The sequence below is a fragment of the Condylostylus longicornis genome, unplaced genomic scaffold (genome assembly GCF_029603195.1).
Source record: "Condylostylus longicornis isolate FDR11 unplaced genomic scaffold, ASM2960319v2 ptg000031l, whole genome shotgun sequence".
Lineage (NCBI taxonomy): Eukaryota > Metazoa > Arthropoda > Insecta > Diptera > Dolichopodidae > Condylostylus > Condylostylus longicornis.
This window is the reverse complement of record NW_026578000.1, coordinates 6,040,584-6,064,160: the sequence shown is the minus strand read 5'-3', so window position 1 is coordinate 6,064,160 and position 23,577 is coordinate 6,040,584. Positions and strand designations below refer to the sequence as shown.

General features: G+C 28.9%; 2 protein-coding genes across 2 annotated transcripts; one reads left to right on the top strand and one right to left on the bottom strand.

Moving 5' to 3' along the window:
* Nucleotides 1-1,320: 1,320 nt before the first annotated feature.
* LOC129608427 (probable myosin light chain kinase DDB_G0284661) lies at nucleotides 1,321-2,562 on the bottom strand (the record flags this gene model as incomplete). Its single annotated transcript, XM_055519919.1, has 2 exons — nucleotides 1,321-2,285; nucleotides 2,368-2,562. Coding segments are annotated over 2 exons (1,125 nt in total), but the record flags the coding sequence as incomplete, so codon positions are not given.
* Nucleotides 2,563-14,126: 11,564 nt separating this feature from the next.
* On the top strand, nucleotides 14,127-21,251 carry LOC129608426 (uncharacterized). The gene is made up of 4 exons (XM_055519918.1): nucleotides 14,127-15,427; nucleotides 17,672-17,736; nucleotides 19,023-19,083; nucleotides 21,208-21,251. The coding sequence occupies exons 1-4, from the start codon at nucleotides 15,265-15,267 to the stop codon at nucleotides 21,249-21,251; spliced, it is 333 nt and encodes a 110-aa protein (XP_055375893.1). The 5' UTR covers nucleotides 14,127-15,264.
* Nucleotides 21,252-23,577: the final 2,326 nt, after the last annotated feature.

Sequence of the window (23,577 nt, the reverse complement as noted above, 5' to 3'; positions counted from 1 at the left end):
CTCTTATGTAAGAAGATACAAAACTTAATCAAACATATAGGGTAAAAAATCAGCAACAGGAAAGCACAATTTTGTGAGACTACCTCAACAGTGTAATGTAAAAATTTAGTAGTACAGACTACAAGACATTTTTTCACATTTGATTTCTTGTAAAGCGTTGGATCGAAAATCGAGATTCACTAATATTTCGATCGGTTAAGTGTTGCATTCAACTCTATTAGAGAAGTGAAGAATTAACATATGGAAGGGGAACCGAAATTAAGTAGATTAAGTGCGAAAGTGTTATGACTTTTGTACCAACCTTCAACCTACAAAATCAATAACAATGAATCTTTAGTACACTTCCGTTTTTGATTCACTAAACATTCATTACATATTGAAATGCAATAAGCATCAGGTGTAGTGATAATATTCACTACACCTGATTGCTTATTTGCATTTCAATATGTTATAACATCTATATTACATAACCCTTTTTAGTTTTGTCTTTGATTCGAATCAAAATACGGTTGGCTACATTTATGTTCCGGGTAACACATAAAAACAGCGCATATTATGTCGGTGCACTTTTAAAATATTTGAAGTAAAAATCTCTTTCCACACATAACCACAAAACTCTTTATCGTAAATTTCAATGCATTCCATTTTTTCTTTTTTTCCCACATTTTCATCACAGAGCTACATTTATTTGTGGTTGAACTTTTTATTACTATATGGGAATACTATAAAAATTCATTTACAATAAATAAAAGTCATATTACAAGAATAAAAATTTACATGCTACTGGTAATTATTTCCCAAATTACTAAAACTGCTCAAAATCTAGCAACTAATATTGATATAGAGCTAGGTTATCATAGGTCATTTTCGATTTAGAGCTAGGTTATCATAGATCATTTTCATATGCGCTGCTAATTTTGCTTATCCATATTTCAATCGAGAATTCTCATAGATCGTGTTCGCAGAACTGCATAAAGTGATTACAAATTTTGCTTCAGTTGTAAATTTTTCGAATTACATACATAATTTTTAGTAAATTCGACTAGAAACTATTGCTGAAACACATAGGTACATTCACATATTAAAATTACTTAGAATTCATTCGAACTAGGTTATGTTCAACACTGAGTGTCAGCACTGTAATTGTCCGAATCTGCGTCAAATAATCTGAAAATTGTTTAACAATTCGAAATATACCAAAGGCATTAAAACCTTTAAGCTCAAACCAAAAGTAAATAAAAAAATTTTAATTGTTAATATTTTTTTTTTAATTTATTGGAAATTTTATTCTAGAACAAAAGTAATAATTTATAGTTGCGATCATTATTAATTTTAATTCATTTATTCATTATCAATTACTTTGAGTCATCGTCACCATTTGCATTTACCATTAATTCTCTTTCATTATAATTCAATCCATTTGTTATTTCTTTGGATCTTTGATCACTTCCATAATCATTTCTATTATATTCATTTTCATCACTATTCTGATCATACCTACCTTCATCATCTGTTTCACTGTTATCATTTGAATCATTAATGTTATAATTACGATCTTCATATTTACTATGCTGTTCATTTGATAAATTATCACCAATAGTAATATTAATAGCTTCACTTAACTTATGATATTTTTGACTATTTAAGCCGGTTGTATGTAAATTAATTTTTGATGCGTATTCAACAGATGGTGAAGAAAAATATTGTCTTTGGAGTAGTGTAGTTGGATGTGATGACAATATTTGTGTTGTTTTAGAAGATCCAAAACTTTTAATAAAACCTGGATGTGTTTGTAAAGTAGAAAAATGTTGATTTGTTGTTAAAATGGGAGATGAATTAACTTCTAATGATGGTGTATTGTGGTGAATTATTGTCGAATGGATTGCATGATTCAATATGGAAGATCTTTGTGATAAAACAAGTTGTTCTAATTTTCTTTGTTGTTCTTTCTCTGCTGTCAATTTTTCTTGTTGTTCAATAAGTGTTTGTTTCAATTGTTCTTTTGTCAATTGCTCCTTCTGTTGTATAATGGATTTACGAAATTCTTCTTGTTGTCGTCGTTGTTCCTCTTCTATTTCAATTTGATGTTTTGCAAGTTGTTTTTGAAATTCTTCAAGATTTTGATTATCTTTTCTATTGAAATCAATATTTAAGAATTTTTGACTTTCATATATAATATTTTGATTGAATGGTGATTCTTTTGAAATAATTGCATTAAATCCATTTAAATCATTGGCTGTATATGAAACTGTTCGTCTTGTGCCATCTGGTTCAACCAAAGAATACTAAAATTACAATAAAATAAAATTTTATTTAATATCAAAAATAAAAAAAAATGATGAAAAATCTTATTGTACGAGTATGTACCTTTCCTTGTACATTACCCTCTGAAAGTTTTTCTTCTTGTTGTTTATCATCACCAGTTTTTATGTCTTTGATATCATATGAAAAACTATATCGTGGATTTAAATCAAAATCTTTATTATCATCAGGTGCAAATGTTGATGATTTAATAAAATGTGATGTAATGGGTTGAACGGATAAAATTTCTGCTCCTGGATGACTATGTGTATATATTTTAGAAGAATGAGGTAATTGAAGGATAGGTAATGTACTGGTATGTTGAAGTGGAATTCCAGCTTGATTTAATCCTAAATTTTGTACAACAATTGCATTTGAATAAATTGAACAATATATTAGAAGAAATCCAGAGATCTATAAATAAAATGAAATTCATAAGCTATTTTTTTTATGAAGATCAAAAATTCCCAAAGTTTAAGATATAGAAGATGAAAACTAGAGGAAGAATATCCTTAAAAACTAAAAAATTCTCTAGTTATCGCTATAATATTTTATTTTATGTTACCCTTGACATTTTGTATTAACTTAAATAATCCTTTTCGATTGAATTTTAAAAGGTCTTATATTCTTCGAGATTTTGTGTATATTCCGTATTTCTTTCTTCCAAGAACTTTGCCAGATAATTAATAAATTTTGTGTTTTTTCTTCAATTTTTATATCATTCTAATATTGTTCTATATGATACCAAGAATATATTACCTTGAGTGATTACATTCGAATTAAGTGGAATATACTATTATATTTCATTGGAGTATAAGTTCAGTAAACCATAATAACCCTACCACAAGATAAATTTAAAATATTTTTATAGAATTTACTTTGGTTTTATTTTTAAAAAAATTTTTTTTCTTCATTTTTTTATTTGAAATTTTAGAAGGTCGTCGACTGGAGTGTTTTTCATTTTATGATTTTTTCTTATCTAGTTTTCCAAAATGAATTTAAGATGAATTACATATTAATTGAACCTAACCATTTTGTTTCTATGTCATGAATTAAATTTTACGCCAATGTATCGAATTTTAATTTTAAATAGAATTTCATTTTTGTATAGGAAATAAATCTATAGACGGAAGGTGAATTTTTAACAAGGTGAATTTTAGAAAATGACACGAATCATTGAGGTTCTTAATAAAATCTGGAAACATATTTAGTATATGTTTGGGAAATTAATTTGAAGCTGGATTTCAGAAACTTATTTGAATACATAATAAAAATTTTAAGATCTAACACATCGCTCAATAAGTCCGTAGGATGACATATAAATGGCGATACAAATACCGAATCCAAACCATACGGATTAGAAAGGATCAACCTCCAAAAGATATTTGTCAAAGTTTTATGACATTCGGACCATTATTTACCAAGTTAGTGTGTGAACAATTAAATCAACTTTTGTGAATTGAAAAAAAACAAATAGTGAATTTCTTGTGCTCATTAAGTATTGATTTTTGATGGGAAAAAGTACTGTGCGGACCAAACAATGGCTTGATAAGTGTTATTCGAGCTCCGCTCCGCCGAGGCAAATGGTTGAAAAGTGGTTTGCTGATTTTAAACATTGTCGTACAAATACCGATGATGCTGAACGCTTCGTTCGCCCAAATTCGGCAGTTACTAAAGAAAACATAAAAGAAATCCAATTGTCTAACTGAAATTGCAGGAGATTGCCGAGGCCGTAATGATATCAGACGGCTATATGTTTACTATATTACACTAACATTTGGGTATGAGAAAGCTTTGTTCGAAGTAGGTGCCGCATTTGCTAGCACCAGACCAAAAACAACAACGAATTGATGACAGCGCTGGAATGACTGTATCGTCTTAAAAGGAAACTATGTTTATGAATAGAATCAAATAATGTCAAAATGTTGTTGTTTTATTAGCCATCCTACGGACTTTTTGAGCGATGCGCTTTATTAAATAAGTTAAAATAGATCAGATTTAGTTTCAATTATAGATTAGATTCAAGGTGAAATGGGTCGGTATCAAACATAATCATGACTATCCATCAGAAAATTTAGGTACTTTGGATAGTCAGTTTATTGTGACGCGGTGACTTCACTACGATTGCAGTCGATACGCAGATAACTTATAGTACCCTGCAGGTTTAACCATAATCGAAACGTAGTGAAGAAAATTTTGGAATTATATTAACACCATAAAGTGTAAAGAAGCAGCAAATCATAGTGTAACCATAGTTTTTTTTGCTGCAACGTTTACGAAAATAAAACGGAAAACGCTGAAAACGAGTAAATACCCTTATTTGCCTAGTCTTACTTAAGTTATAAACTGGAAAACTTGAAGTACAAACTGTTTTTTTATCAATTTTTAGAAAATAGAAATATTTATTCAATACGCTACTCTTACTCCTAAACTAACTTAAAATACCACGATTAAAATACAAGTATACTTTTAATTCATTAATTATTTTCATTACACAATTTAATCCTTTGATACTAGGTTGTTGTAATTATTCTCATAATCAATTCTCAATATATCCAATTAAAAATCATATTATTTACTCTGAAATTGTAATGATGTACGCTTTTCTCATCATCATAGAAATAGAAATTTTAATTTTCTGCGAATCATATACATCGGCAAATAACAAGGGTAGTTTGGAGTATCTCAAGGTAATTGAAAAATTTTTAATAACATTGCTAAGTAAATAGGCTTTGAATCAATATTTTTTGTTAAATTACCTAGTCTACCTACATCTAAATATAATTAATGCAAATAACGTAAATCCACATGATATCTGCAAAAATGTTAAAGTACACCAAATACATTTTGTTTTTAATACCGCAACTATATTGCGTTATTAAAGTACACATGTACATATATTGAGTGCATTATTTTGTGCTATAAAGAAGAATACGTTTTAAGTGGTATAGGTACATAAATTATAAATTTTCATTATTCTTTTTCTTATACCTATAACTGTTTATTGCAAGCCTGTTACCATGGCTTATAACATTCGCACTATCAAATAATGTAGGATTTAAAAATTAAATGAGGCAAATACTGCTGAAAGCAAACTGCCCAGATTAAGTATGAAATATGTTTATGATCTGGAAACATTTTTCCATTTTCAACATTTTATTTATCTTGTAATTTTATTAATATAATGCACCACTCGCAGAGTATCAGCAGTATTATAACACGGCAATGTCTACTTTAGGACTTAGTATTAAATGAAGATCATTAGGCAAGCATTACAACAAGTGTTATTTTCCTCTGGGTTTCAAAAACATAACGGGAGGTATTGTTTCGATTAATATTTCTAAAAGCATATTATGTGTGTTAGAATGGTCTTTATGTGTAGAAGATTTGGTTATATCTTGAACAACGATCAAGACGTTAACAGTTTCACAGCAGACATTAGCAATTTAAGGCAACCGCGGGTTCACAATCTAAAAATAAGATTGTTTTTCACTATTTTTGTTTATGGCCAACTCTAAGTGATCAAGGGTTCTGGCAGATCACTTAAATTAATTGATTATCGTTTTATATGCAATCAATAATCGCATGATAGAAAGTAGATGGGACTGTGTTGATTTTTAATCAATCTAACCAATTTTAAATAGTTTTCGTATGCCAAAATATTTTATAATTTAGTAGAAAATGTTAACTATACTTTGGCATTTCCTTTTAACAGCATTTAAAAATTTTTACAAGTAAAATTTCAACACCATAACAGTTGTGGTTATATGAAGAAATTTTATAACATGTTGTTTTATTTGGAAAATTCTAGGGCCATACAATAACAAATGTTTTTGTTTCCAATAAAAAATTATAATAAAAATTACTTCAAAATAATAATAAAATTGTACGTGGTTTATGTGCCTATACGACCTATAATAAGAAATTTTTTTTTTTTACAAATTATAAAAATTTCTGCTCATAAAATTGCATGTGCTTCATATAATTTTTGATTTATAAATTTTGATTGCAGTAAAATAAAGTGAACAAGTTTATAGTTTACCACGTTATGTGCCTATAATTAAATTAAAGGCAGCATACACACCAGCAGAATGCAAACGCATAGTTTTTCTAAAAATTGTATGTGAAAAAATCGTATATAAAAAATTGAAATATTTTAAACTTCGTTTGTATGACAGCAGATAACAACTTTTCCATAAGTTAGAATTAATTTTTATTGTGACTCATTGGGTAATAGTTGACTGTGGTAGATTACTATCTGCCGGTATCCAAAAATTAAATTTAATTTATTACTGCTCTTAAAATCAACGTAAATAACGAATAAAATTCACATAATTCCAATTATTACGTATTCTCCCAAATTAATTGCATTTGTTAAAAAAGAGAACACAACTGCTGAAAACAGCAAGAAACTTAATAAATTAACAAGTCGTTCATATAAGGTAATAATTACAGAATTGCAATGACGTTAAACTATTCACAATATCCCAAGTATCGTTTGTCGTTAAAACCACTGAAAATTTCATTTATGTTATTTTTTTCTTTTAACATTTTTCACGCACACATTTATTACAGTATGCGTATTAGTTTCATATTTCCAGTATTAGCAAGTAGTACCTTCAAGTGTATGTTACAATTTTTTTTATTACCTTATTCCGGCGCCAAATAAAATGGTATGATGCATTCATTCAAGGTTTGAATATTTTTATTTCTAAATATTTAATTAAAAATTCTAACATTTTTTTTATTATGAATTTTTTAAAAATAAGATGCTTATAGTAAATAAGTAAAATTTTAATAAACCTCTTAATTATGGAAAATTTTCTAATTGATTTAAAAACGGGTAGTTCAATAAATTTTCGACGTTTTTGGTGTGTGTTGCATCGAAATTGATTTGATTTTATTTTCTAATCAACCATTTGTCGACTACAGGGCTCATAAAGGTCAATTACATTTAAATTTGTTTTTCGTTTAATGGATATTGGAGTAACTCAAAAACAAAACGGTAGAGCGAGAAAAAAAATAAACACTCTTATTTTCAGTTCATTTCGGCTCATTCTGTTTATCTCAGACTGAAAGCGCGAGACACGATTGTGTAATACGATTGCGTAAAACAGTTTAAAACTGGCTCTGATTTCAGTTTAAAGGAATTTTAATATAAATTTTTCAGAAACTTATTGCTATAGCTTATAGTTGGTATATGAGCATTAATATATAGGCATAAAAAGAATTTTAGTGATCAACACTACTGGTACGTATTTCTATATTTTTTTGTTTTATTTTTAATACAAGTGTTAAAAATCATTGAAATACAAAGATAGGCGGACCGAACCTGACATCAGACCTATCAATAGTGGGATATTTTAATCCAAACCAAAACGCACCTAGAGTCAAACTGATTAACCATTAGTTTTGCTCAATCGTGTCCTCGTGTCTATATTCCTTGAAGTAAGTCATAGACGTGCTGTCACAACACTTTAGGCAAATTCGAGAGTTCTCCTTCTATTCAGTCTTTTGGTCCAAACCCTCTCCCCTACAAATTGGGAGGCCACGAAATTAACATGCTGATCTAAACGCGCCCTATGTTTCATGACACATCTAAATCTGGCAAATCGCTTGTGTGAAGCAATATTATAGTTTGATAAAGCTGTCAGATAAATATGATTCAATAGTAACACGAATTGCAAAGGTGTCAATTTCTTAAATTTAAATAATAAACTGTCGTACCAAACTTAATCGAACGCCTGGGCCACGTCCAGAAATATTGTTGAACATATTTTCCTTTCCTGTAACGCCTTTTCTACAATATTTATTATTCTGTGGCCCAACTTTTTCTCTCATGTGCTGAAGATATAGATTAGGTTAGATTGTTGCGTCTCCCCGAAGGGTACACATAGGCCAACTAGGCCCATTATGGTATCCCCGGATCTCTCCCCTCCCGCTCCTCATCTGAACCAGCCCGAACCCCTCAAAAATCGAACCCCCTTTGCTAACTCCGTAACGTGCCGAAGAAGTAAGACCCAAGGAATCTCTGCCTGGAGTTCGCCAGTCCCGGATATGAGCATAGAAGGTGGGTCACCATTTTCTCCTCCCCTTCTTCACAGCAACTTCTAAGTGATGAATGAGAGCACAGGAGGAACATAATCAATCGCCCCCATAGCATGTCCACAGTCCACAAGAACGGAAGCATGTCCTCAAGAAGTGCAAGACCACTGAGATGACTGACTGAGAGATACAAGGCCACTGAGAGGTACAAGACCGCAGGCAGATAGCGGCATCTAATGGCGGCAGGTGGAAGAGTATCTCGAGAGCCTGAGTAGGGTTCGAGCGTAATACCCCACCAATACACGCCATCGCAATTCTTTGAATTTTGTTTATCAGCCTGAGGTTTCCAGCTATGTGGAGCGCTGGCCACCACACCAGAGACCATGCTTGGTTTCAGACCCCATCTCTTCCCGACGGCCTTCTTACGTAAGTAAAGCGCAATAGCTGCTTTCCTTACTCTATCCATAACGTTGGATCTCCAGTTCAGCTTTGAATCAAGAATTAGACCCAGGAATCTAGCCTCCCTGCTAAAGGATAAGCGGATTCCATGTGTCGGCGGAGTTATTGTTGGTATCTTATATCTCTTACTGAAAATAACCAGTTCCGTCTTTTGTGGGTTGATAGTCAGCCCACAGACAACAACTCAGCCAGAAACGAGCCCCAGAGGGCCCCGGAGCTCGTTTCTGAAATCAAAGCCGGGAATGGCCCAGAGTATTTCCCTCTCAGTGATCATTGCTCTTGCGCAGGACTCGCCAAAATGACTATTCGGACCATGCTCTTTCCGATCTTCAGGAAAGTGCGTATCCAAGAGCAGATCCAGAGACTCCGAAGCGAAATTGGTCTAGGAGCCTCCACCAATTATCAAGTAGCTTGGCACAGCTGGGTCACTTGCCAAGACCCGCCCAAGCCCGGAGACCTCCGCCGTCTCTCCAAACCTGTCGCAAAACTCCCTCCAGGAAGACCTTTGAGCCCTCACCAATCAGATGCTGGAGATATTCTGTACTCGTACTATATATTTTATTTATGTCTTATAAGACAACATATACATCTTTTTAATAGTATTTACAAAATTTTCTTTTATTTTTTAATTTTATTTATGACATCTACGCATTTGAATCCCCTTTGGATAAGTTCGTATCTAATATCCTGCAGCTCACATGCTATATGTAGGTTTCTGACCATCATTTTAATTGGCCTCGTTTGTTTTCATAAGTATACCATTCCAATTTTGCCTTATTAATAACTTTAGTTAATTGTCTATATTCATTTTCATTTTCAACATTTATTTTTTGTTGATCGTTGTTCATCATGTTTACCTTCAGGTTAATACTTTCCTTTTAAGGATCCTTATTAACTGCATGTCATTATTTATATTACTTACTACTACCGGCGGAGGTTTATGTTTTCTAAGTTGAGCTTTCTTCTTTAGTGGAGATTTCTCCACCCTGGTGCTATTTATTTTTAGTGCTGGTTCCATTTCTGGCTTGTTTCATTTCTTCTCTCCAACTCTTGGCTTTTATTTGAGTTTCTTTTGGTTTTAAGAATTCATCAATTTCACTATGTGATTTTTTTTTCCACTGGTTGACTTCTCTGAACGTCTTAAAAGTTTAGCCAAGCCCTCTCCGGCACTCTGGCAGATATCCCTACAGCATTTATATTCTTGTTATTGGATATTTTATATTTGTTTATAAGTTATATGGTTAATAACCCAGCCAAGGTTTCTTCCACTGCCGTCCCTCTGGGATCGAACGCAGACCAGTAAGCCGGCCATTCTGGATCAGACACGACTGGATTTTGTCTGGATTTTACTGTGGATCAAAACTCTTATTACTCCTGCCAATAATAATAATATTATAGTAGTTAAATAATAGTAAAAATTAATTTTATTTTAAAATAATAGTATTAAATTCAAAAAAAAAAATCAATGTAAATAGTCCCATTTTTATATTGTCAAAATATTATAAAAACCACAATGGAATTTAATTTTTTTTTACCAATTATTATTTTATGAATGAATAGGAGTATAAACCAAAAAAAATCTGATGTGGTCAGCACATAACCGACCGCATTGTGTATTGTCTAGTTAAATGAAAGTGTTACAGAATATTATAAAAATGTCTGTTAAATACTTCTTTCCAATTTTTAGGACATTAGTAAGCTTATTAGTTAGGAATTTTTGCGTATGATCGAGCAAAGCTTATATATGAAATTTCAAGTAAATCGGTTGAATACTTTCTTCAAAATGGTGAAAAATGTAAAATCGGCCCGCAAATCCGTTTTCGAGCCCTGATCTTTCCAAAAAATTTATATGTTCATTGCTTTAATATGAGGAATTCATATATTAAATTTCAATGAAATCGGTTGATTATTTCTCTTTATATACACAAAAATGTATATTTGGCCCGTAGTAAACGCCCAGTTGCTGATGCCTGATTTCTTCCAAAAGTTAGGAATTTTTGCGTATGATCGAGCAAAGCTTATATATGAAATTTTAAGTAAATCGGTTGAATACTTTCTTCAAAATGGTGAAAAATGTAAAATCGGCCCGCAAATCCGTTTTCGCGCCCTGATCTTTCCAAAAAATTTATATGTTCATTGTTTTAATACGAGGAGTTCATATATTAAATTTCAATGAAATCGGTTGATTATTTCTCTTTATATACACAAAAATATATATTTGGCCCGTAGTCTTCCAAAACATACGAATTTTTGCGGACGGTCGAGCAAAGCTTATATATAAAATTTCAAGTAAATCGGTTGAATATTTTCTTCAAAATGTTCAGAAATGTAAAACAGGCCCGCTAAAAAGTGCAGTTCCCGAGGCCTGATATATACCAAAAGTTGATCGATCCGTGCCATGGTGGAAACAAACTTACATATAAAATTTCATCAAAATCGGTTCAGCCGAACTTGAGATACACGCGTGCACACACAGACCGACAGACGGACAGACCGACAGACCGACAGACCGACAGACCGACAGACCGACAGACCGACAGACCGACAGGTTGCTAAAAATAATTTATTTACACTTCCCTACTCGATATGCAAAATTTGTTGCCATCACATAACCTACCTATTGTTTACACAAAACGGTCGGTAATTATAAATATTCAAATAATGAAGTTTATAAGCAATTTAAATATCATTAAATTTAATAAATTGTTTGTGGTCATTATCATTTAAAGAAAAAAAAAACAAAATAAATTTGATTTTATAAAATTTTGAATTCTAAAATTAATTTTACCCTAATTTAAATTTTTCGTTTTATCCAATTAAAATGTTGGAAAATATTTAAATATTATTATTGAAAACCTTAGAAGCCTGATGGTTTGTGTACTAGCTATTTAAATTAAATTTATTATTCTAAATTATGAAGCAAAAAGTTTTTTTAGTGTTATTAAATTTCAAATATTTCTTAAATTTTTACAATTACTATGCATTCAATATTCAAGTGAATTCAATTTAAGTACACACTTGTGTACTCGAATAATGTACATGTTCGCATATTATATGAAAAAATTCTAGAAATTTCAATTAATTTAAAAAAATTGCATTCGTAGAAAAATAAGTTTTCAATTGCAAATTCCTTTTCATATAAAGATTAAAATTAAAAATGAAATAAAAATTTCAAGTGAGAAAAAATTTCAATATTTCGTGTTATGTATCATAAAAGTGATAATAGAATAAAAAGAGTAAAATTTGAGTATTCTCATAAGAGCAAAAAGAAGATTTTTTAGTGAGAATTTAAATTTAAATAAATTTATTGTAGTGTGTTCATTTGAGGGAAAATGTGTGAAAAATTAATTAAATTTGATATTATTAAATTGTTAAATTTAAATATTTAATCTTCTGTCTTAGACATTAAATTTCCTTGAATGCAGTTCTTAATTGTTCTATTATAAATTGGCAAAAATAAAGCTTCCAGGAGTTTGTTGGATTTTTAATTATTTTAAAAGTGGAAACATTTATGATAAGAGCAAGTGTTAAAAACGTGTTAAACGCAGATATTCTTAAAGATTGAAAAATTAAGAAAATTTTTCTATTTGAACTGGAGTTGAGCCAATGACTAACCGATTTATAACAGGACACTCTGCCAACTTTCGACTATTTTTTAACGTTCTATTATGAATCCTTTTACATTAAATTTCAATCTGTAATAGTAATGAAGATAATATTTAATGCATATTGTATAAATGTGTAACATAAATACTCAACTTTGATATAGGAAACACACATTATAAAAAATTCTTGTAACATCTATGTATAATAGATTCTGATAATTTAAATGCCTGCTGTTTTAAGAATTGAAATATATTAAATAATTTATTTTTAAAAATACCCAAAAAATTTATTTAAATTTAAAATCTTTTTTAATATTAATTTTTCTTTTATTTTCTTTCTTTACAGGAATTACTCGTAACAAAGAACTATAAAATAAAAAGATATTCAAGGACAAATTTTCATCATCAACACTAACATCAAAGTAAAGAAGGAAGAAGGAACATTTTAATATTTTTTTGATTTAAAAATTATTAGGAACAACAAAAAAAAATATTCATGAATATGAATATTTCGATTTGAGAAAATTTATTTTTTAAAATATTGAACAAATCGCCTCAGGAGTTGTAATAAATTAAACCGGTTTTATAAGCCCTTTCAAATCCTGTTATACTAAAGCTTAGAGTCAACGAATGTGATCATAAGGGGTATTGTTGGCAGGATTAACTATTTTTGTCGAGAAAGTATTCTTATACGTCAGTCCCGTGATGCCAATGATTCCTTAAAAATAAATTCAGAAGAACACGTCTTATGAATTTATTTTTAGATTATTAATATTAATACGAAACTAAATGGCTTCCCCTAAAAATATGCAATTTTTTGTTCATATTTTCATTTATTTATAGAAATAAATAACTTTTATTATATTAAATTTGCTTAATAAGAACACATAAAAATGGTATTATTTATCATTTTAACTAACATAATTATTAATTAATGAAAATATTTTATTCAAACAGAATTTTTATTACAATTTGCGTATATATAAAGATACGCAAGATATGCACGTTCACATGAAAAATAATGACAATTTTCGTATGCTTACAAATTTAATAAAATTTTTCCCAGTCGTCTATAAATAGTTTTCATACATTAAAAATACATACTCACATTAATATTTTATTATTTTTCTGTTATATCATTTTTCTTCCATAATTTGTACATTTCTATATTATATGCATAAATAAATTGTGATCCTATTTTTAACCATTATTTTTTTTACAATAAATAAAAATTCCTTTTTTTTTTTGTTGCCTTCATTTTCATTCTTGCTGATGTGCACTTCCTTTTTTACAATAAAGAAGAGAAAAAGAAAATTCTATTCTTTTATCCTTATAATATAACAAATCTTTTCATTTATTTTTTTTTTTGTTTTTCTATCATTTAATTCTCTATAATGATATTTACATATTCTTATTTCTTGTACATTTAATATACATATACAATTACATAATAGCAATTTATTTTCTATTTGAATAAATAATTTTATATAAAAAATTACATTGAATTTTACGTATTTACTTTATTCCTATTTTTTCCTATTTATTCCTATTTATCAGATATTTTATGATTTTAAGTAGTTGGGTGCCTTTCATATACATTTTGACCCTTAAATGGCAATGAATAATCAAAAATAATTAAATATTCGTATAGCAGTATTGTGCGAGCCGAAATCACCATATGCGACTCACATTGTACATGTATAGTAGGCACGAAAATATTGTCAGTAGATATTTTTTAATGTTTTTAAGAAATAGATTAAGATTTAGCCAAAAAATCAGTCTCCTCTATAAAAAGTCGAAACTATAATTTCTGGAGTTGCCAAAATGAAAGAAAAAGGTCTTTTCATATTCTATATCTAAGACCTTAAATTTTAATTTTCTAATTTAAAAATAATATTAGCAACTCATTCCATTAACTGCCGAAAAATTTTACTATTTTTTCCCTTTTTATTTTGCTTTACGTTTCGTAGAATAGCTCATAGGTGCACAAATACATAAAATTAACATTACTATACATTTACTATATAAAATCAAATTTTAACTGTTCTCTCAGAACTTAATTTTACATAAATGTATATTTATATTGCATATAACAATTAAACACACAAAATTTAACAATCGGTTAACTAACAAAACAGAATAAAAACCAGCCGAATATTTCATAACCATTTAAACACCCTACATTACGGTTTTGACAACAAATCTAAAACATTATATGAGAGAATTCTATTTATATAACTACATAAATACAAGTAGATATACTATATTTTTACCTAGAAATTTTGAAATTAAGGTGGCTAATGTTTTAATCAAATATATAACAATAATTATGTATATAGGTATATAAATTTCTGTGAGAAAAATCTGTATAACAAACATATAACATAGTAATAAAAAACAGGATAAGGTATAAGAAGAAAAATTTTCCGAAAAAAAAAAACAGAAAAAAAATTTATTATACAATACCCAGGATAAAACAAAATATTTAACCTGTAAAATAAATAGCTTGTGTAAAAAATATATAAAATAATATTAAACAAAACAACAACAAACAAAACAAGCAAACAAAACCGTAAACAATAGAAAGAAAAGAAGAGAACAAGAAGAGAAGAAAAAAGAGAAGAAAATCAAATATTAATTCTCACTGGTCCAGATGAATGCTTCAAAATTTTTTAGGCTTCAGAAAAATAAAAATAAGAAAGAAAAAAACAAATAACAAAATTGAAAACAAGCAACCAAAAAAATATTGAATTGAAATTTTCAACAACGCAAACAAACAGAACAACAAATCAGAAAACAAACATATAAAAAAATCATTTTAGAATAAAAAACAATAAAAATAAAATTCTCCAAAATGGGTACAGTTATATGCCACCCATTAGAACCTGGTGGTAGCTGTAGTAGAGTTACACCAGATGGTGCTATCGGTTTAATAACCGATGTTACGGCTGAATGTCATCATTGTGTTACAAATTGTTTACCAAGTATAATTGTTGGTGGACATCATCCGCATGGTGGTAAGTTTTAACACATTTATTAATATTTTATAATATCGACCATTTTGTTTTTGTTTTTTGTCTTTCTTCTTTGTTCAATTTTTATTATTATTGGATTTACTTAATTTTTATATTTTTAGTATATAAAACGCGTGTTTGTGTTTAGATTTATGTTTAATAATTTATTTTCTCTTTCTTTTTTCGTGAAGTCACTTACTTGATTCAATGTTATTTAATATTCATAATATTAATATAATATTAAAGTGGGATTTTAAGGATATTTTTAAAAATGTCTTTATAAAGAATTTTCCATATTATACGAAAAGTGTGGATTTTTTGATGAGTTGTTAAGGTTTTTTTTTTCTTTATTCATTCCCGGCGAGAACATATGGCTTCAACAAATTCTCTGAAACTCACTCTATTTTGTTCTAGGAACACCAATTCTGACCAAAATTTTTCATTTGATTCAGCCCCGTTAAGTGCGGTCCCCGCCACGAGTTACAGGGTCCAGTACCTTCCAATCTAGCTACTGTATATATTTGGCTTTAGTAGCGTGTATCCGAGTCCTCTCTACTTTTTTTCTTTTATATCTACGTTTATAGGGTTTTGATTTTGTAATTGCACATAGCTTTTTTGTTTGTTATGGTTTTGGGCCAGAATATTCCACATATTGTTCTGAGGTATATTTTGATATATACTTATGATTTATTGATATGGTTGTGTCCGCTAATCATGTTTTGCAATTTTTAAGCAATATCGGTCTTACTCAGATATTAAATATTTTCATTTTATGGTATTTGTTCCTAGTGGGATGATTTGCTTACGGACAAAAGCCAGCCAAAGGCCATGCTTACTTTAGACAATATTTTGTCTATGCCTTGTTTCCTTCTTCTATCGCCTGCCACGATGCTGTTTAAGGGAACAAGACATAAGAAGAAGTATCCCAGTGGATCTATACTGCTGTAAGCCTAGTGAAGATTTTACAACATCTGTAAGATAGGGATCATCTTGCTGAAGATTTTATTTTCTTTTTATTTTAAAATTGCGGACGACTGTAATTTTCTTAAGAAAGATTAAAGCTTATAATAATGTAAGTACTATGAAAGTTCATTGACTCTCGTATTCTACAATAACACTTCACAAACATATTTTGCTGATCTATAGCATTAGATCAAACTTATTCAAAATTAAATTTCAAAACTTATAAAAATTTTCATAAAATTTAATTTCTTTCAGCTTCTTTTAAAGAAAAAAAAAATTCTCTTTATAAATAAATTTAGACAACAGTAATTACATTTACTAATTTTTAAAGAGAGTTTCCATAGATTTACTTTATGAATTTGATATTACTATTTTTTTTAAGTACACACATTTTTTTTTATGTCTCGAAGAGTATAACTTGATTCAAATATTACCAAAGGTAATAAAATGTTAAATAAATATTTATTTAGTCCTTTTTTTTTGTGTTTTAATTTTGTATATCCTTGACGATAACAAAAAAAAAATAAGAAAAACATCAAGTGAAAAGCAAAAATTTTACCTTATATCTTTTTCTAAGAATATTTTTATCTCTTCAAGAAATAACAATTTTTGAGAAAACTTTTCATATACACGAGATTTGAAGAAGTTTTGATTTAAAACTTACTATCCTTCAATACTAATTTATTACAAGAATAGACAATTCTAATTTATGCTATGAAGGCAACCTACATGTTTATGTCGGTTAATATTTTATGACATTTTGTAGAAAGTTATAAATTAATAAAAAGTTAAAGCATTTCCAAGTATTTAATTTTTTGATCTTCAATGAAATATTGTGGTATACGGTTAGAACTTAAATAATTTTATTTAATAGAGGGCTTGGGACAGTAGAGAATGGTGGAATGTGTTTAATTTTTGTTTCTGAGAAATTTGTTGAAAATAACTTTAATTTCTAATATGGTATTTTGAAAACAGTGAAATAACTTTGTTCTCTAATAATGATCTCACTTACTATATAATCAATATAAAAAAAGCATCGTTCGCGGTAAACTTTAAATGCTCTTATTCCAATTCCATTGGCCAGCTCTTCGAACTTAATTTAAAATATTTTACTGATTTTAACATTTGCAAACACCAAGCATCATCCTGAATTGCGAACATTCAGGTCTGTTTTTCCTCCCAAATTCTTAAAATATGTTTATTAAAAATAAGAACTTTTTTCCATTAATAGAAGCTTATCATTTTTAATTAATTCTATTAAATATATTTTTGTATTTGTTTCAGAACGATTTTACACGAGAACTTCATCATCTGGGATTACTTGCTCTGAGAGTGCTTATATTTTGGCTGTAAGTATAACATTTCTCAATTAAAATGCTTTTAATCTCAAATATTTTAAAAGAATTTCATATTATTGTAATTTTTCACGATATTTACCTTTAGTGAAACATCGATTATACCAGTGTATCTTTGTTACTAAAAAAAAATAACTATTCCACAAAAGGTCCCTATTGCCACCGGTTTAAGAAGTAGAAGCTAAACCTTTCCCATATGAAAGTTGGACATGAGCACAGATGATATTAGCGATCGTCCCTCTCCTCCCATTCTCCTACCGTTTAACGAATCAGACAATTATACAGTTATAACCCCTATCATAGCTTCGATTTAACCCTGAGCGTGGAGAATAAAATCGGTCGTGCGAAGCGATTGCAGTTTATGCCAATCTTAGCTATTGTGTGGTTCCATTTTTCTACGTGCTGTTAGTTTGCCCTGATTGCCGCATTCCCAAGTTCTCCGTTTTGGGTTAACCCCAAAAATCGTTCCAAGCCTCGCGAGCTTATCTACCTTTCAGTTTTCTTAAACATAAATCTGGTCAATTTTAAACGAAAGCTCCATTTCATTGAGAAATGACCTGCAATTTCAGACCGTTGTATAAGTAGCCGTTTCCGCTTCCAACGCCCTTATCATTGTCTGACCATCCGTGAAGATGCTGATACATCTACATGATATGCCAGCTATTTTAAAATCTTGTTTATTGCGACTCCGACTGAAAGACACTGCAGTGGTCTACAAGACGAAAAGAGATTCTTACTCGAAGTTACTTGGAGTAGATTCATTGTAACGATGAAAGCTTTAAAAGTGAGGAATGTGAAGTCTACAGTAGCATTTTTAGAAACTATTACATCTGTTTAGCAATTTTAACCACATCAAACATTGCATTATTAAAATATCTAACTTCATAACCTAGTAGACAACTTAAAAATAAGAACAAAATCGCCTTATTAAAGCTGTTTAGTTTAAATTTATAGTTTAAAACTTTTGTTACTTTTTAAATTGAATGAAAAAGTTTAACAAAATTATTTAAAAATATTTTTAGTTTTGAAATTTCAAAATAGAATATTAAATTTTCCCTAAAAATTTAATTGATTGTCTCGTATATCTTTTTAAAAATTCTCTTTATAACCCTTTTACTCTTACTCCCAAAAATTTTTGTTTTATTATGAAAATTTCTAAATACCTTTTCAAACTATAGAAAAAAAAAATTTGAAAAGTTTGTTATAGTGCAAAACTTTTTACTAATTTTTTTTTTATTTTCTCTTCTTTTTTTCATTTACAACAAAAAAAAACTAATCAGATTGGACAACCAAAAATTTCGGTTACTGAAGGATTACTCGATAGCCAAAAAGGAGCTAAAGGTAATTTTGATTTTTTTATTTCTCTTTACTTGTGAAAAATTTTAATCTTATTTTCAATTAAAACTTATTTTACATGAGATATAGTAAATATGAGAATTGTAGATATGTGCCATTTATGATTAAAAGTGTCTTACTTCTGGTTTAACTTTGATTTCAGCGTGATAACTTTAAATATGGTAAAGGAGTTGGTTTCATTATCAGTATTTTAGTCGGTTTTATGACAATTTGACTTATATTGTATACATATGAGGGTGAGAATACTGAAATGCAGCAACCTATTTATTAAAACTATGATTAAACAGATACAAGAGCTCGTTAACCATCCCCAAATTTGAAACATTGAATAACCAGTTCTGTCTTTTGTGGGTTGATAGTCAGCCCACAGCCGGCAGCCCAGCCAGAATCGAGGCCCAGGGTCCTCTGCATCAGCCCATTTACGGCTTGAAGGTGCTTTCCAGACACCGCGACAGTCAAGTCATCAGCGTAAGCTATCACCTTGTTGTCCTCCTTCTCCAGGCGTACCAGTAATTGATTCAACGGAGCACTCAATACATGACCCCCCAAAGCTAGCCCTGATGGTTCTGCCTGACAGCATGTTGCCTATCAAAGCAATCAGGGAGCCATGATTCGAGAGCCCCGACAGCGTCTGAGTGATAGCCCGCGACTCGGCATTGTTGAATACACTCTCAATATCCAGGAAAGCAGCCATTGTCACTCTCTGCAGTCCAGAGATTTGTCAATGCAGTGTGTTAATCAATGCAAGGCCGTTTTCGTTGACTTCCCCTTACGATACGCATGCTGTGCCGGGGATACAAACCTTGGATTAAGGTTACTCACTATGTATACGCCCATCAACTTTTCCAATATCTTTAATAGAAAAAACGTTAAACTGATAGGTCCTTTAGGCAGCTGTGAAAACTTCTCCTAGCCTTAAGGATAAAGACCACCTTAGCAACATTCCAATTTTTTGGAATGTAGATTAAGTCTAGACAGCACTCATAAATGATCTTAAGCCAAGAAAGGATGACCTCCGCAGCGTATTCTAGTTTTGCTGGTACTATGTCGCCAGGGCCAGCCGAATTAAATGGATATTTCCCTCTCAGTGATCAATGCTCCTGCGCAGGGCTCGCCAAAATGACTATTTTAAGAAAATCTTTTGTTTAAAGCAATTTTTTAAAGTGTCTTATGATAAATGTTTATTTTGTTTTTTTTTTTAACACAAAGTGCCTGCATGTATCTTAAATTACCCAAAAATGAAAGAATGAAAAGATGAAATTTTTAAAATGTTGAAGAATTTTAATGAAAAATATGAATTTTTGGAACAAAAAAGAGAAATTGCTCTACTTGAGTAAAACAAAAATAATTGAATTGAAAAGATTTTAATGGTTAAGAGAATAATAGGTATAGTTAGGGTACTTAGCAAAAATAAAAAAAAAACAAGAAGAGAACAAAAAATGAAATCTACTATTGTTTCTCTCTCCTCTCAAAATTTAATTAAAATTTTTTTCATTTTATATTCTGATTTTAAGTGAGATTGTAAATTTGAGTCTCAGCTAATGTTGCGAAATTTTGTGAAGATTCCCATTTTGAGGGAATTTTGAAATCTTGGAGGGTAAAAGGGAAAAAATCGTGGGAAATTCCATTGAAAACTTTTGATTGCCATATTATTTTTCACTCAATTATTTTAATAAACTTATAATTCTTATTTAAAATTAAATTTTTTGAGAAAAATTGGTCCATACCACTTTCTTATTTTGTGATACCAATATAAACATTCTTCTCTTAACAGTAACAAAATATTGACTGATTGCATTGACAAATATTGATATTTGGTTTCATTTTAAAATTCTTTAATTTAAAATTCTTAAATTTTGATAAATTAATATAGTATTTCTTATATATATTACAACTTGAAAGTAACTGCTTAAGTTATTATTATTAGCCAAGTTATATAATTGAATAAATACGATGTTTTTATTTTGTTCAATGATTATATACGAATTGGCAACACTGATCTCAACAAGTTAACAAATTATAAAATATTTGTAAGAGTAGCACAGAAAATAGTTTTATGTTATTGTCTTATTGTGTACTATTTTAAGTATTATTTAATTTTTTTTTCAGAGGAGGTATTTATTTTGAACACAGGAAATCGGCATTTACGATAATAAAAGGAAAATATTATTTTAATACATTGGCTCTTTGTGAAGTACAGTGGAGCCTCCACACTGAGCTCCCGACGGCTCAAAGCCATATGAGTTCCCCTGAACATTGGCATAACTTTTTTTTTCTCTTCAACACGAAATTTTCATAACTCGGACGGATTAGCATTCTCGTGCGGGAAATTTATATTTCAGCGTTAAAATGTGAAAAAATTTCAAAAGTTAATCTTAATTAAATTTCTTACCTTTATAAATTTAACCTCTAATAAAAATTTTACTGGAACAAAATTGCAATCCACAGCATACAATTATGAAACCAATTTGTAAAAATCTCTCTTACACCCTATTCACACTGCAACGAATAACATGCTATACTCTTGAATAATATTTTATAAATGTATAGTGTTTAACCACAAATTTTATACGGAAAGAATCTGTCAAAATAAAGCATGTTTTCCAAATGTAAATGATTCATATTTAAGATTTTATTTTAAAACAACTTATGTAATGTGAATTCAACTTTCTATAACATGTTAATCGAAGAGTATAACATGTTATTCTTCTTTTGCCTGAGTTTGGGTATTAGTTTTCACTATCAACTTTATCACATTTTATATTGATTTCGATTATCATTGAAATTCTATCCATAATAGTACACAATAGATATCATATTTAGGATCTTTCCACGTATAAATTAAATGAAATAATTTAAAACGCATAGTCGCTCTAAAAATAACAGCTGTTCGAAGAAATCCACACGATACTATTTTAAACTAAAATAAAATAAAATTTATTTTCATTTAAAATTGTTGTTATGATTAAAATTTTATTTTATTTATTTGTACAACTTGGTTTTCTCTTTTTTTTGTTTTTTTTCTCTCGAATTCAACAAATTTCCACAAATTTTCCATTTAAAATTAATTTGCTGTTATGTACTTTACATAGAATGGCACTTGTGTCAACAATTTTTCAAAGGAAAAAATTTTTTTTTAGAAAAAACAATTTTAAATTAAATAATTTAATATTTTAAATTCTTTTTTTTATGAACGTCATCTCAAATTGAAGTTCAAGTTTAAATTTAAATTAATTTGAAAAAAAAAATTAAAAAAATTTGTGTTTGACAATGTCAATTGTAGGTTATTAATTGAGGCATTAAAAATATTTTTTATGATAAATTATCAGACATAAGAGCCGAATATTTTAAACAAGTTATACACATATATGTTATGTACACGAATTTTGTATAATATACTTTGTTAAACAGTGTTGTTTGCCATCTAATACATGTTTGTTATATGTTGTGGATTTAATACAACATGTTTGATTCAAGTATGATTAATTATTATTTTTATTAATTACAAAATTATGTAAGAATCAAATAATTTTTCTCCTAAGGAAATGAACAGAAGTTGTACTTTGTTTACACTATGGTAAATAGTGTTGTTATTCATCTAATACATGTTTGTTATATGTTGTGGATTTAATACAACATGTTTGATTCAAGTATGATATATAATTAATTATTATTTTTATTAATTAGAAAATTATGTATGAACCAAATAATTTCCTGAACAGAAGATGTGCTTTATTTAATCAGTTTGAAAAAAAAAAAGTTTTAAAGCCTTGATTTGAGAACTTAGTTTCTGTTTTTTTTTCAATTTTGTCCATTAATAAACAAATGATAGGTAGATAAAGAAATTCAATATACCAAATAAATTTAGTTCAATATGTTTCTATGTTTTTTAAATGAATTTAAAAATGTTAACAGCGTATTATTGAAATTTAACCATGGCATATACCGCAATTTAGCTCTGATTTTCTTTGTAATTAAAGAAATATTCTAATTTTTTAATTTGTATTCAAAATCAAAACTCATAATTTGTTTATAGCACAGTTGCGGCGTAATTAAGCCAGAATTTTCATTCATGTAGCTGAAGATCAGTGGCAAACTCAACCTTTTCATCAACTCTAATAGGAGCATAATAATACTCATTACTTCCTGAATCGATAGACAATTCTCTGAACAGGAATATTTACATGATTACTACAATACAGCGGTATTTATACATACTTTACACTCTTTAATAAACACTATTAAAACGCAATAATTTATAACACTATTTAAATATTTTTTTTAGATTTTTTGCTATTGTGGTAATTAAGCACATTTTATTATTTCTAAATTAATAATAATAATATTAAAATTAAATTAAATTTTCATTGATTTTGCTTTAAATAGTAAGGAACATTATTAGAATAATAGAATATAGAGTTAAATATGATCAAACAATATTTAAGTTGAAAGTAAAAATTATAAATATAAAAAAAAAAA

Coding starts and splice junctions, on each gene's coding strand:
- LOC129608426 (XM_055519918.1), top strand. CDS start 15,265: ATGGGTACAGTTATATGCCACCCATTAGAACCTGGTGGTAGCTGTAGT. Junction 15,428..17,671: donor TGGACATCATCCGCATGGTG/GTAAGTTTTAAC, acceptor TATTTGTTTCAG/AACGATTTTACACGAGAACT. Junction 19,084..21,207: donor TAGCCAAAAAGGAGCTAAAG/GTAATTTTGATT, acceptor TTTTTTTTTCAG/AGGAGGTATTTATTTTGAAC.